The 16,225-nt window shown below is 35.7% G+C and overlaps 1 protein-coding gene across 1 annotated transcript; it reads right to left on the bottom strand.

The window, feature by feature from the left end:
- Positions 1-2,508: 2,508 nt before the first annotated feature.
- On the bottom strand, positions 2,509-10,116 carry LOC130055101 (uncharacterized). Its single transcript, XM_056166571.1, has 5 exons — positions 8,849-10,116; positions 8,281-8,413; positions 7,371-7,507; positions 5,574-5,748; positions 2,509-4,962 (listed from the first exon to the last, which is right to left on the bottom strand). The coding sequence occupies exons 1-5, from the start codon at positions 10,031-10,033 to the stop codon at positions 4,697-4,699; spliced, it is 1,896 nt and encodes a 631-aa protein (XP_056022546.1). The 5' UTR covers positions 10,034-10,116; the 3' UTR covers positions 2,509-4,696.
- Between the last annotated feature and the right edge of the window lie 6,109 nt (positions 10,117-16,225).

Here is a 16,225-nt window from a genome sequence, read left to right as displayed (position 1 = left end):
TAATGTTGTAAGTGGAGGAGGACCCCCCCCCCCCCCCCCCCCCCCGCCGATAGAATGTTCTATAGTTAAAGTGAAGGGCCTTTCCCGAGACGCAGTTAGATTATTCTAACTAGACCCCCCCCCCCCCCATTTTCCAAGATTGTACGTGTTGTATGACTGAAATTAGTATATATCATACATTGCATACATTTCCTCAGAATCTTTAGCCCGTGTTTTAATAGTCAGATTTATAATAAAATATCAGAAGTTACTTGTTCAATATCAATGAAGTACATTCAGCGATAAAAGTTCTGCCACGATGTACGTCTAGGTATGTCGGACTGACACCTCTGGATTCTGAAAATGTCCATCTCTTCGATTAGCGAGTAAAATTTATCCCAGCCTGTACTTGTAAGTGAAAGGCCACTGACAGATTTCCAGCTGTCTGCCCACAAATTTTATACAGTTACAAATACAAGTATAACCATAAAGAAATTCGTCGTCACAAACCATCTTTAAAGTGACATTTACACATGCAATGTTTTGAAAATAAAATAACTTAAAATTGAACGCTCTGAATTTATAGTCGGCAAGAGTGTGTACCTGTCAATACAGCCATTTTGATTAAAACATTTGGAGTTTTACTCAAATTATTTTGTAAATTTGTGGCGAAAAGGGGGGTCTAAATCTGTCATTGCAATTTCTGTTATGACACGATACGTGCCTATACATAATCAAGTACATTTCAAGGGGGCTAAAACGAATAAAAGAGGGAAGATACAGAGACGTCAAGACGTCAAAAGCATTCTATTGGGGGGTTAAACTTACCTTCCCCCAGAGAGTACATTTCAGAATATGTCAGCCCCCCCCCCCCCCCCCCGGGATTACACAGATGTATGAAAAATAATTTATATCAATCGAGCAATATTGACCAAGATTAATTTTAAATTTTTTTTATTTAATTACCTATTTTTCTGCATTTTAAACATATCGGTTGATATTAACAATTCCGGCCTCATGCTACAGTGTACAAATGATTTGCACACAGAATGAACACGTCCAGATACTTTGGAGAAAGTTACCCAAACATTGCAGTCTGGTTTATTTTTGAAAGAGTCGATTGGTAGTGGTGGGATAATTTTAGCCCTGATAAAACAATGAGAGCGTTGATTTCCTAATTTAATTAATTTTTTTTACTATTTTGGAAAGGGGGGATGTTATGCAAGATCTTTGCACGTGTCGATCCTTGTAAAAACCCGAGCTTTGAGTTGATGAGATGCCATCATCTCTTGAGAATCAGAAGTTCTGTTCTGATTTCATACAAAATAATTATGTCAGTCGTTATTGGAGACATATGTAAACGAATGAATGTCTGCATGATTTCCAATTTAATTTTTAACCCCCCCCCCCACCCCGAAAAATCACACCCGACTCGATCAAGAAATTCGTTTTTGTTTCCATTAACATTTTCTTACTCTCTCATACAAATGATTTCAACTGTTTTCGAGTTTGAACAGCACCCATACTAATATAACTCTTATAATATATGCGAAGTATGAGTGGGTTACTACCCGGAAGTTGTCATATTCACACTAAATGTAAGAATACAAAGAGAGATAACTCACGTTTTCGGAAAGGCCTATTATGGCCCCAATATACCACCGGGGACCATGATTTTTACAAACGTGAATCTGCACTATGTCAGGAAGCTTTCATGTAAATCTCGGCTATTCTGGCCCAGTGGTTCTTGAGAAGAATTTTTAATTTTCCCTATTTATTCCCATGTAAAACTTTGATCCCTTATTGTGGTCACAACCTACTCCAAGGGGCCATGATTTGAACAAACTGAATCTACATTATGTCAGGAAGCTTTCATGTCAATTTCAGCCCAGTGGTTCTTGAGAAGAAGTTTTTAAATGACCCCACCCTATTTTTGTGATTATCTCCCCTTTGAAGGAGGCATGGCCCTTCATTTGAACAAACTTGAAAGCCCTTCACCCAAGGATGCTTTGTGACAAGTTTGGTTGAAATTGCCCCAGTGGTTCTGGAGAAGAAAATGAAAATGTGAAAAGTTTACGCCGATGCCAGACAACGGACAAATTTTGAAGAGAAAAGCTCACTTGAGCCAAAACAATTCCTAGTCTTAATGTAATTCAAATCTTCAATACTCATACAAACATTCTGTAACATATACAAGAACTTTGTAACATGAAAACTTAGGTTGGAGTTGGGGGGACAAACATGCAGACAAAGACATTACAGTACCTTAATATGTCTGATTTAAAGACGAGCATAAAACAAGAGGCCCAAAGGTCTTATCGATCACCCGAGGATCAGTTAAAAGAATCATTAGTCCCAAGGGCCATGAAATCTAGAGGAATTTTTGTTCAGCATATCAAAGCTAAATTCTAATATTCGGCAACAGGATTAAACAAGATGTGCTCTGCAAACATAAATTACCCCAAAACTGCCCATACTACTGAAAAACTACATATTATATGATTTATGTCAACATACGTGAACACCAGATGAAGGTGATTAAAACTGTCATTTATTAATTCAATAAATGACAAAATGTAAACATATATACACAGAATCATTAAATAATGAAGAAGACATATATGGTAATTCACACCAAGAGCAAAAATGTTACAAGTACAAAATGACCAGACTTTTGACTAGAAGGACTTTGAGACAGAGTTATACCTGTAACTTATGGCAAGATGTAGAATACAAAAAATCATAAAGTAATGGATTTCAATTACATGTGGCATTGACAATAATACACATGTTAAATGTAAAGGAAAAACAATCTTCGACCTGCTACAATATAGACAACCACATACTGCCCAAAACAGAAGTACACCCATATGGGGCGATTCCCCATTATAACATGACGGATTAAATTGTTACAAAATCGCATCGGATGGCTTGTTACCAACCCACTATACGGCTATTTTGGACCAGCCCTCGAGTCACAACCCTTGTTATGAAATTCAAAATTAGTGCGTACTTTTCTGCTGTTTTTTATTATACATTTAGTTTTTATACAGTTTCAGTAAAATTTAAGAAGTAAAGACAATAATCATTATGATAATGTTGGTCCCACCCTCAAACCAAAATCCCTACCCCTGTGATTATGAAATTTGTGTAAAACATTTAAATAACATCATCTTTATTGCTATTGATAATAAATTGAGTCAAAAACTACTATCCAGGGTATTATGAATTTATAATTTTGGTGGAGGCGTTCCTGCTTTTCATATACATGTAGATGTGTAGTTGTAAAGAAAGGATTTTTGAAAATTAATTGATTTTGGACAGTTTTTGCCCTGCCAGTGGTTCTTGAGAAGACTATTTTTAAATGACCCCACCCTATTTTTGCATTTTTGTGATTATCTCCCCTTTGAGAGAGGCATGGCCCTTCATTTGAACAAAATTGAATCCCCTTTACCAAATGGTGCTTTGTGCCAAGTTTGGTTGAAATTAGCCCAATAGTTCTGCAGGAGAAGAGGAAAATGTGAAAAGTTTACGACGACGTTGACAGACAACTGACAAATTTTGATCAGAAAAGCTCACTCGAGCCTTCGACTCAGATGAGTTAACAAGAGGCCCATGGGCCACATTGCTCACCTGAATCACCTTGACCCATACCTGAAGACTTTCCATATATATGTGCATGTAAAACCTTAGTCCCCATTATGGCTCCAACCTACCCCTGGAGGCCATGATTTTTGCAAACTTGAATCTACACTATATCACAAAGCTTCCTTGTAAATGTCAACTTCTTTGGCCCAATGGTTCTTGAGAAGATTTTTAACGATTTTTCCTATATATTTCTATGTAAAACTTTGATCCTCCCTTGTGGCCCGATCCTACCCCCGGGGGCCATGATTTGAAAAACTTGAATCTGCACTATGTCAGAAAGCTTTCATGTAAAAATCAGCTTTTCTGGCTCAGTGGTTCTTGAGAAGAAGATTTTTAAAGATTTTCCCTATATATTTGTATGTAAAAATTTTGATCCCCTATTGTGGCCCCATCCAACCCCCGGGGGCTATGATTTTATCAATTTAGAATCTGCACTACCTAATAAAGCTCATCTATAAATTTCATCTTTTCTGGCCCAGTGGTTCTTGAGAAGATTTTTTAATGACCCTACTCTATTTTTACCTTTTCTTATCTCCCCTTGGAAGGTGGCCTTTATTTTAACAATTTAGAATTCCCTTTACCTAAGGATGCTTTGTGCCAACTTTGGTATTCTATACATTTAACTTTGAAATTCTATTGTGGCCTCATCAACTCCCCTGGTACCAATATTTGAACTAACTTGAATGTGCATTATTATACAAGAATGCTTTCATATCAATTGGTCAGGTTCTTACTACACATTTTGAAGGAAGATCTTTTAAGATACATTGTGTAAATTTACATCAAACTTTGCACTAAAAATAGTCCTGTCCTGACCCAGACCAGTGCACTTTACTAGTTCTTCAGTATATATGAAGATTATTTTATATTGATATAACAAATTTCTTTTAAATTCAGCAAGTTTTATGAAACAAATCCCCTAAAGCTGTACCCATGGACCCTACATACAAACTGTAGAATTTTTTGTAATAAGTATGTGGTGATACTTGTATAATTGTGTTACATATTCTTATAAAAAAAATTGAGACTTGATTGGGTGATAGAGAATGACTAAAAATTTGTTAAAAACTTAATGCAGTCCATAAAAGAGGTTTAAGAAAGCATAATCATATAATTCAAATAGCTTTTCATCTAAAGGAAAGTTCACATTTAAGTCTGGTTTTGGTCTTGGAAGCTGGAGAGAGTTGATGCATGTGTTGGCAGTTGGAATGAATGAGTTCATGACTTCTGGAAACTGGATAGTGGGTGGGATTTTGAACCCCAGTAGTGGCTCCTCATCAGCTCCTGTCACAAACTGTAGTACGTTTGCTAAGGACAAGTGTTCTCTCCGACCACCTGGAGAAGAAAGAACTTTACTAGACTTTATTTATGTTATTATATCATAATATCTGTGTAAAAAAATAAAGTAAACTGTCATTATTTTCAATCAGTGATTAACATTACATTAATAGCACCATCATGAAACAAGAGGCCCATGGGCCACATCGCTCACCTGAGTCACCTTGGCCCATATCTGAAGACTTTCCATATATATTTGCATGTAAAACCTTAGTCCCTATTATGGCCCAAACTACCCTTTGCAAACTTGAATCTACACTATGTCATAAAGCTTTCATGTAAATGTCAACTTCTTTGGCCCAATGGTTCTTGAGAAGAAAATTTTTAAAGCTTTTTCCTATATTTGTATGTAAAACTTTGACCCCCCCCCCCCCCCCCCCCCCCCCCCCCCACGGCCATGATTTGAACAAACTTGAATCTGCACTATGTCAGAAAGTTTTCATGTAAATGTAAAAAGTGTACAGACAGACGGACAGACAGACAACAGGCGATCAGAAAAGCTCAATTGAGCTTTCAGCTCAGGTGAGCTTAAAAACCAAAATGTCTACCTGGACTCTTTAAAACAGGAAAACATTCTCAAAACCGTTACACAGACTTGCATGTCTTACTTGCGACTTCTCTTAGATATCGAACAAATGCAGCGTAGACCTTCTTTTCAACTTCAATGTTGTTGCTGCCCTCTTGAGAAAATTGAGGCTTTAGAAGGAATGTGAGCATCCTAAATGTCAAAGGTAATGAATGTTTTTGGAAAAGGTACAGAAAACTTGGAAGCTGCATACAAATCTAAAAGAAAAATGCAATAGAATTAAGAATATACTACCTTTGATGAAAGTCGTCATCATGCAATCTTCTGGGGATTTACTATGTCAATCAATCTCAAACAGCATGAACTTGAATATCTTTAAACCCACACTATATTTTTTCCCTAATGCCATATTTTCAACAAGCTTTCATATCTATCTGATAGTTTGGGCATTTACTGGTACTGAGAAAATTCTAAAGATGTTTTCCAATATAAATCTATGTTAAAATCTATGCCCCTTCGTGGCCCCAGAGAATAGTTTGTGAAATATACAGAATCTGCATTATACTCAGTATAAGGATGTTTTCATATTGATTTGACAATTGTGGGAGCAGCCCGAGTCCACTGATTGAACAATTTAGAATGTACAATAATTCTTTCACAGAAGTTTTGTAAGTTCTTGTGAAAGATTTCGAATGATCACTACATTGTACCTATGTTCAATAATCCCTCCTCCCTTTCTAAATGCCAGGGTATGGTACACATGTAGATATGATTTAGTAATTTTTAAAGCCCTATACACAAGAATGCATATGTGTGCAAGTTTGGTTCAATCTACAGATGATATCTAATAATGTGAGAAGTTTACAGATTGTGACAGACAGATGGGTAGACATCAATCATTAAGTGTTAAAAAAATCTCACATATTAATAAACCTTCAGCACATATTTTCATTGATTGTAACTGTTGATCGATTCCAAAATAGCACACAATTACTTATGTACACAGCATTGATGGCAAATTCATTACATATAGGGCTGCGACGATTCAGGGTTAGTTCAATTCCGTTTCGATTCAGAGCAGCACGATTAAGTTAGATTACGATTCAGTTCATGTTCGGTCCAATTTATTCAATAACAGTACAAAAATTTATATTCTTAATGAGTAGCATACTTCATCTAATTTCATTCAAGTTTTATTTAACTATATGCCGTCATTTGTAAACATCATATCTATAACTGCATATTTTAACTTTGATAAAAAAAGAAAACATTCACTAACAGTCTATTAAATTTTGTTATATTAATGTGCAGCATAGTTTTTGGATTATCATACAAATCTATTAGTCAATCTAAAATGTATATGATATTGTTTTCATTTATGTCAAAATTCAACAATTCTATCATAATCAATTGAGTCTTTGAAAATCTTTACTTCTCTCTCATATCAACTGTCAAATCATTTAATCTGTGTCATCATCTACGATCCCCAGCACTGACAGAAAAGTCATAAATCATGTAAAGATACACTGCAATGATCTGGCTGATCATATTCTGTTGCCCAGTTGGTACATGTATCTGAGTGGTGAAAATGTTAAATCTCAACAGTCATGATTTGATTCTCTGTTGTATAAATATACACGTCTGCACATCCGCCATACTTGTTGTTTTGGTGCATGCAAAATCTAAACCAAACCGAAATCCGGAATTTGTAATCAGTACATAGAATCGAATGGTATAAAACTCAATGTATTGGAATTTTCGGTGCACCGCACAGCCCTAATGTACATATATCCATAGCACTTTTTCCAGTACATGAGTAAATTTGATATTCACACAATTATGAAGGTCTTTGAAATCAAAATTATACTAGAAGTATTACTGTATACAGTCCCAATGTCTCAAGCCCTCCTCTCAAGCTTGTTATGCATGGATTGTCTGTGGAATCAGAAAATATCTTCTGGATTACATCTGGGTCCAAAAAAGTTGGGATTTTGCCATTTTGTAGAATACTTAAAGCTGCAATACAAACATACTTGTAATCACATGCATTTAAACTCCAAAGGTCTGTAACATTATCATTTATAATACATTAAGATAACATTCAAGCTTCTATGTAAAAGAGTTCCTGTTAGCTTAACTTAAGAGTCTCCCTAAATTCTGAAATCAGCTTTAATTTACATTGTACATCTTAGTATCTGTATCATAATTTATGATAAGTCTTTTTTAAAACCCTACTTTCCCTGAACAAGGTATTTCATCGACCAATCAAGGGCCCCGGAAGGCATTATTAACAAAAAGAAGCACATTTTAAACATTATTTCTATAAAAACTCAACAATATTGCTTATTACAGAATCATAACAAGGCATCATTGTCTCTAGTGTTGATGATGAAATATTTCTATACTTTTGTGTAAAAGTAGATGTTAATAAATGTACAAAATTTTATTCATACAATAACAAGAACATATAATTCTATTAGATATCGCTACCCCACCAACCCCCTAAAAAGAAAGAGAAAACAATTAAAATCATGATATTATACACCAGGAGTACTTTAATATGATTATTCAATATATTGTAACATTTGATTATTCATATGTTACATTTATAGTAAAATTGGGAGGGTACAAAATTTATAAGGCAAATCCCCCTCCCCTTTTGGTCTTTTGGATGACAGTTTTCAGGCCAAAGTGTCTTGGCTCTTTGCACTGAAATTTCTTGTTTGACATTCGTTTAAATGTAGTTACTTAATTAGCACACTATTATAAATTAAAAGTTTAATACAAACCAAAAGTCTTTCCAACAACTTCATAATCTTCATGAAGTAATTCTCTCAGTCCACTGTCAAAATATTTCTCCTTGATGGCCTGCAAAACTAATCTGAAAAACTCCTTCCTGGGGCCTCCATAATCTACAGCCGTCTACAACAAAAAGTATATATATGCATATAAATTTATGCATAATTACATAGTTTGTAAATCCAAATCTTGATACAATAATAAAATATCCCCCCTCCCAAAAGTCAATATTCACTAAACCCAACAATATTGTCATCTGTTAGTGCTTTCATCCTTTAGAATTTTGACAGTCACACTTCATATAATAAAACTTTAGCATTCCTAGGTTGTTTCTCTACTCTTCAGCCATATTGTATCTTCGCTAGCCAAGGGTTTGTGATCCGCCGCTCCGCTTTTCTACACCTGTAGAGAAGCGGAGAGGATCATAAACCCTTGGCCACCAAAGATGCCATATTTGATGTCATAATCACCCCACATTTGTTCTTAAAAGTAATTTGTTACCATTTTTTTCAAATTTTATCATCACTCTATATGCATTTCTTAAATATCTATACCAACCTCATCATAAAACTGTACTTCTAAAGTCTTTCTAAGATCCTCAATTCCTTTGATTTCATCAAACGATGTCTCCAAAAGATGAGTTCTGTCTACCAAAATGAAGTTTGTGTCGCCTTCAGAACTATTTGTAACGTCAACGACTTCCAAAGGTCTACCAGTCACCATTTCATTTTGAACTTTACGCAAAATTTCAACAGGGTCCAATATATTTTGTGTTTTGCAAAAATTAACTATTCTATTTGTCACACCTGTTACAGTTTCAACATGCACAGGGGTTGCAACACTTTCATCCTTGATGGATGGGGTTGTAACATTTTCAAACTCTATCGATGGGGTTGCAACACTTTCGATATCAACTGTTGGGGCCACTGTAAGGGTAATGTCATTACTTTCGAATAGGCCCTGAAAAAAACTCATTCCATTAACATCAACTGGTACATCAGTTTGCACGATTTGTGTTACTGGCACTATACTGGTAGTATCAACATCTGTAGAAACTGAGGGTGCTTGGTCACATGTTTCTGTGTGTTTTCGTAGTTCCCTTACTAAAAATTTTCTTCCACATGTCACACATTTTTCTTCAATGCTCAATTCTGCCAATTTTTCAGGACGATTAACGATAGCTTCAGTCGATACATTTTTCTGTATTGGTCTAATGTATATGGTAACCTGTGGGTTCACATTTTTCTGCAATTCTTTAGCTGACCATGAACAGTTTATTAAAGTTAAATCTCTGCAGTTTTGAGTACTGCGAAGTAATTCAAAACCACCCCCATCTGCTAATTTTGGAAAGCCGACAAAATCACCATCTTCATTTACTTCTTTCGAAATAAGTGTTTCTGCTAATTCCTTCTCATCATCAGATTTTTTCAAAAGAATTTTTTTCTTTCCTAGTCCTGCTTTATTCAAAACTTCTTTTTCGTTGCCGTTTGGGACACTCTTCTGTCCTGTGTGTGCCAAGCAGAGAAAATGCAGCGTGATAAACTTTTCTTTCTTACGTGATCTTTTCCCAGGTTTACTTGCTGAAGTGCGAGAATAAGGGCTGAATAGGCGCGATCTTTCAGAAATGACAGAAGTTGAAGGTTGATGTTTCCTTAAATCGAGAAGTTGTTTCAGTTTATGCCTCAATCCTATTGTTTCTATGCCCAACCTTTTTAATTCATCGTCCGATAACATACATATCATTTCTTGTGAAACGTTTTCCCTCTCGAAATTTTCAAGAACGTTAGGTATACCTAATTCTTCAAGTATTTCGCGTAGGTCCTCCATGTTTTATTGACTTTTCGCGCCAGAGGATCGTGTGGTTTCGCCCCATAGGTGGTTTCGCCCCAATTTAATACAGGTAACGTATATAGTTGAACACTGCGCATGCGCGGATCTAGAGGGGGTGGGGGGTCCGGACCCCCCCCCCTCCCCCTCCCCCCGGAATTTGCAAAGATAAAAAAAATTACAATATAACGATTTATAAGAAAATTGAGTTGACTGTTATTATATTATATATAATAGGTTCGACCCCACCCCCCCTGGAAAAAATTTCTGGATCCGCGCCTGCTGCGTTATTTATATAGACGGGTCCCCCCCCCCCCCCCCCCCCTTTTACCTGTGTAGAATCTCTTACATATTTTGACTGTAAACAAATTTCGAAAATGAAAAATATATTTTTAAAAGGTTTTTAAAACTGCGAAATTAGAAAAAGTGCTCATAATCTCAGAATTGAAAGTGAGAGGTAAGAATAACACTGACGGAAAGAAAGTTATACTTAAAGGAAATAGGGAAAAGAATTTGCAAAATGTGTGATAGGAATTGTGTGGAATTTCAATCGGCGATACCACTCGACTACTGTGACTGGGGCGAACCAGGATTCGGCGAGAGAAACTCCGAATGCACTTTAAATCATTCGGAATACAACAACATAATATATAAAACCAACATAACGGTGTATTGTCTTGACATCGTATAATAACGTAGCGGTATATGTAACTTATGAACGATGAAATGAAACCTAACTTTGACAATGTGTTATAAATATTTCACAGCGCGTCATTTAAAACAGAGTAAATAACAGTAAACACGAGAAACTGATATAAAATTTTTACTTAAATTATTATACATTGAACCACATGTCATGTGAAAAGGATTTAATGATGTATTGTTGTGACATCATATTATAGTGTTTTCACTGCATGTCATAATAAATGAACTTGATGATACAGAGGATAGACTTGATATTGTGTGTGTTTGATGTCGTTGTTTAAAACGACGGAGTGACATGTTGTTTTGACGTCATCTTATAACGTCTGAACCCTCTGATTTATGAATATGACTTAATGAAATACAACCTCGACAACATATTATAGATTTTAGATTGAATATTATGTATACCCAACTATGTAATACATTGATTTGACATCATGTTATTGGTTTTTCACTACATATTATATCAAGTAGACGTAATGATATAAAAAATGGCCTTAATGGTATAGAGAATAGACCCATTGAATAAGGAATAAACTTGATATTATATATCAGTGACAATATACTGCATATTTTATAGCCTTAAGACAGCTGCGGCGTTCCATATTTAAGGCTAAAATATTGCTTGCATTCAGAAGGTCAAAATTTTGGATGTTAACATTAAATACGTTATTTTTAATGTTTAACATAACAAATGAAAAAATATTTTTATCAAAAATCGTGAACCAGTCCCTTTAAAACAGACCAATATCTATTTCAAATGGGAAAAAATCATTTGCAATGTAGAGGATACAATTTTCTGGATGTTACTCCAGTGTGATACGGAACATTAAAACCTGTTAACTTTAGCTGTTTTAATAGTGGCACCAGCAAGAGATTTCAGTGTGTCATAAGAATTTCTGTCTTTAGAATTTTTCGATTATAATTTTCAGGGCTGAGGATGGTTTAAAAGAGGTTGTAACTCTACCCCTCCCCCGTATTATAGAAATCCATTAATTACTAGGGTCCTGTCTATAGGTGGGTGTCCTATTATGATCAGGTTGTGCATCTGTCTGGGCTATCTGCAGCTATTTTTACGGTGAATCACTTGATCAATTATATGGGAAAATCAACAGGAGGGAAACTTGACCACATCCCTCAGGCCCTAGAAAGGCAGAGTTCATAAAGTTTACCTTGACCCATAGATGTATGCCAAAATTGGTGCAGCTGTTCCAGAAAAGGTTGGAAATTTTTACAACCAGGTTGAAATTTTTACAACCATTGCATGATCAGGGACAGAACCTGATAGCTATGAAGTCACTTGAGTGACCTAAATATGTACTAGTACTTGCAACAAGGCTCGAGAAGATACATATTCCTTTGATTGTAATGATAGGTAATGTTGTATCAATGCAATTGAAGTCATTGAAAAATATTCAAATTTTTATGCCCCCGAGATCGAAGATCGGGGGCATGTTGTTTTTGTCCTGTCTGTAATTCTGTCTGAAACTTTAACCTTGCTAATAACTTTTGAACAGTAAGTGATAGAGCTTTGATATTTCACATGAGTATTCCTTATGACAAGACCTTTCTGTGGGTACCAACATTTTTGACCCTTGACCTTGGGAGTTTGATCTACTTTTTGAAAATTTTAACCTTGCTTATAACTTTGGAACAGTAAGTGATAGAGCTTCGATATTTCACATGTGTATTTCTTATGACAAGACCTTTTTGTGGGTACCAACATTTTTGACCCAGTGACCTTGGAGTTTGACCTACTTATTGAAAATTTTAACCTTGCTTATAACTTTTGAACAGTAAATGATGGAGCTTCGATATTTCACACGAGTATTCCTTGTGACAAGACCTTTCTGTTGGTACTAAACCTTTTGACCTTGACATTTGACCTACTTTTTAAAAATTGACATGGGTCATAACTTATAAATGGTAAATATTAGAGCTTTCATATTGTACATGAGCATTTCTTGTGACAAGATCTTTCTACTGCTACCAAAATATTTGTCCTTGTGACCTTGGCCATCTTCGGAATTGGCCATTATCGGGGGGCATTTGTGTTTCACAAACACATCTTGTTTTTGATGATTCTGAGTTGAAATGTACTGCCATCTACATTTACTGTTACATTCTGTAGTACTGTAAACTAGATCTTTTTGCATTCTAGTATTGTAAACTAGATCCTGTTACATTCTGTAGTACTCTAAACTAGATCCTGTTACATTCTGTAGTACTCTAATATAGATCCTGTTACATTCTGTAGTACTCTAAACTAGATCCTGTTACATTTTGTAGTCCTGTAAACTAGATCCTGTTACATTCTGTAGTCCTGTAAACTAGATCCTGTTACATTCTGTAGTACTGTAAACTAGATCCTGCTACATTCTGTAGTACTGTGAACAAGATCCTGTTACATTCTATAGTACTGTAAACTAGACCCTGTTGCATTCTGTAGTACTGTAAACTATACCCTGTTACATTCTGTAGTACTGTAAACTAGATCCTGTTACATTCTGTAGTACTGTAAACAAGATCCTGTTACATTCTGTAGTTGTGTAAACTAGACCCTGTTACATTCTGTAGTACTCTAATATAGATCCTGTTACATTCTGTAGTACTCTAAACTAGATCCTGTTACATTCTGTAGTCCTGTAAACTAGATCCTGTTACATTCTGTAGTACTGTAAACTAGATCCTGTTACATTCTGTAGTCCTGTAAACTAGATCCTGTTACATTCTGTAGTACTGTAAACTAGACCCTGTTACATTCTGTAGTCCTGTAAACTAGATCCTGTTACATTCTGTAGTACTGTAAACTAGATCCTGTTACATTCTGTAGTCCTTTAAACTAGATCCTGTTACATTCTGTAGTACTCTAAACTAGACCCTGTTACATTCTGTAGTACTGTAAACTAGATCCTGTTACATTCTGTAGTCCTGTAAACTAGATCCTGTTACATTCTGTAGTCCTGTAAACTAGACCCGGTTACATTCTGTAGTCCTGTAAACTAGACCCTGTTACATTCTGTAGTACTGTAAACTAGATCCTGTTACATTCTGTAGTACCAGGGATCGACATTATACAATTATTGCTGTGTTTGAGGTCAATACGATGATTTAGACACCTGAGGAGTACAATATTCACCGAGCCCGAAGAAAGGTGGCTAAATCATCGTATTGACCTCAAACACAGCAATAATTGTTTTATTATATGATTAAAAAACCCTTCAAGATTGTTCTTTGCTTTAATTGTAAGTTTCAACGACCTATTTTTGGTCTTATGTGGAAAAAATAATTCCTTATATTCACCTGGAAGGTCACGTGCAGGTAAACATAACGTAGTATGATTTCTACATGTTGGATCTCAGCCAATTAGAGAGCTAGAAATTATTCAATCATATAATAATAACGAGGCAAGTGAAAACCCAGTTCGGACAAGTGAAATTTGATACACACTTGCCCGATGAGGCAAGTGATTATTTCAGTAGAAAATGTGATTATTATAATAATTGTGTTAAGCTTGACGAATATAAAATATTAGAACGTAATGTCCAACTCCCTATATTGCTGTTTTCTTTACCAAATTGTCAGATTATAGCAAAGGCCCATTCTAGTAGATCGTACTGTATCACCAATTGACAAAGCGAGATAATTAGAGTTACTGGTTGACAGACTTATTAGAGTCTTAAATATTTCGGACAACTAAGTTTTTCATTCGGACAAGTAAAACTTCGAGTAAGAAAAGTTAATGTCTCTCCCTGAGTACTGTAAACAAGATCCTGTCACATTCTGTAGTACTGTAAACAAGATCCTGTTACATTCTGTAGTACTGTAAACTAGACCCTGTTACATTCTGTAGTACTGTAAACTAGACCCTGTTACATTCTGTAGTCCTGTAAACTATTAAGATCTTGTTACATTCTGTAGTACTGTAAACTAGATCCTGTTACATTCTGTAGTACTGTAAACTATATCACAATTTTAACAATTAACCTTTACTCCCGTGTGCTGTACAAGTATATTTCTGTATAAACGTGATAAAATTGTACTCTCATACTATAAATAAAATAAATTGAGTAAAATATCTATTGAAGAAAGAAATATGGCCTGGAGGTTATAAAAACTTTTACAGTACTCAAACTCGGTCATGTTTGTTTTGAGTACAACTTTCAGCAAGCTCCAAAGCATACTCGAAAAATCTTTAGCATGTACTCCATTTGAGTATGAGAGATTTTATGAAAGTTTTATTGGGTGTCCGGATAGCGCAGAGGTAGCACTCTTGCTTCTCACCACTGCGACCCGAGTTCGATCCCCGTGATCGGCAGTGGTTGTAGGTGAGAGGGTATGACACGTGGGTTTCCTCCGGGTACTCTGGTTTCCTCCCACATAAATGACCCCCTAGCGCAAACATCCGTGCATCAAAAGGACCCCATTGGAAATAAGCTTTCGAGCTTAATGGGTTATCCTTGGTATCTTATGTATGTATGTATTTACCGAATAAAATTTATCTATTTTTATTATAACCTTCACTTTTGAGTATGAATACGATTTAAAGCATTGAGTTTGAGAATGAAAATGTGCCCAAAGATGTTTTATAACCCCCAGGCCTGGTTCATTTTAAGTTAAAGAGATTTGTTGATTTAGGACAAATGTACCGGTTTTTATTGGTGTAAGAATCATACTAGCTGGTTTTGGGTTTGCAACAGGTCCAAGGCCCAATTGTAGTGGCTTCAAATTTATATGGTTTTTGACTCGAGTGGAAAATATTTGGACAAAACGTGATTTAACTACGGTATAAGCCCTGGTTCTTTGATTGAACAGCTTGGTCCCAATAGGACAGATGGAACAGTTTTAGTAAGAGCTGATTGATCTAGTGGAGAGATTAGAATTTGATTGGGTTACACCCACTGTTTGACTTTCATTGTTTATCTGTCTCACAGTTATAAAATTTCCAGAAATATTGTGTGCATATCTTACCAAAAAGAGAAAAAATCATTCAATGAATGATCTTGCTCAAAATCAAGTAGATGAACAAGTGAAGATAAGGAACAGCGATCAATCTCTTAAGTTCTGTAAAACAATTAAAGGCAAACATGGATCCCTGGACATACTAGAGTCGGGATGGGATGCCTAAGAGGAGTAAGCATCCCCTGTTGACCGAACATGTACCGTGAGCCCTATATCTCAATAGCCATATGGAGTAGTCCTAATCGGTATATAAAGAAGGGCCTAACATGGTGTGAAATATGTTGGTTGATTGATTGATTAAATATTGTTTAATGTCCCTCTCGAGAATCTTTCACTCATATGGAGACGTCACCACTGCTGGTGAAGGGCTGCAAAATTCAGGCCTATGCTTGGCGCTTACAGTCTGAGCAGGGAGGGACCTTCATCATGCCACACCTACTG

This window comes from Ostrea edulis, chromosome 5, assembly GCF_947568905.1.
Source record: "Ostrea edulis chromosome 5, xbOstEdul1.1, whole genome shotgun sequence".
NCBI classification, from domain to species: Eukaryota; Metazoa; Mollusca; class Bivalvia; order Ostreida; family Ostreidae; genus Ostrea; species Ostrea edulis.
This window is presented reverse-complemented; position numbering and strand designations above follow the sequence as displayed.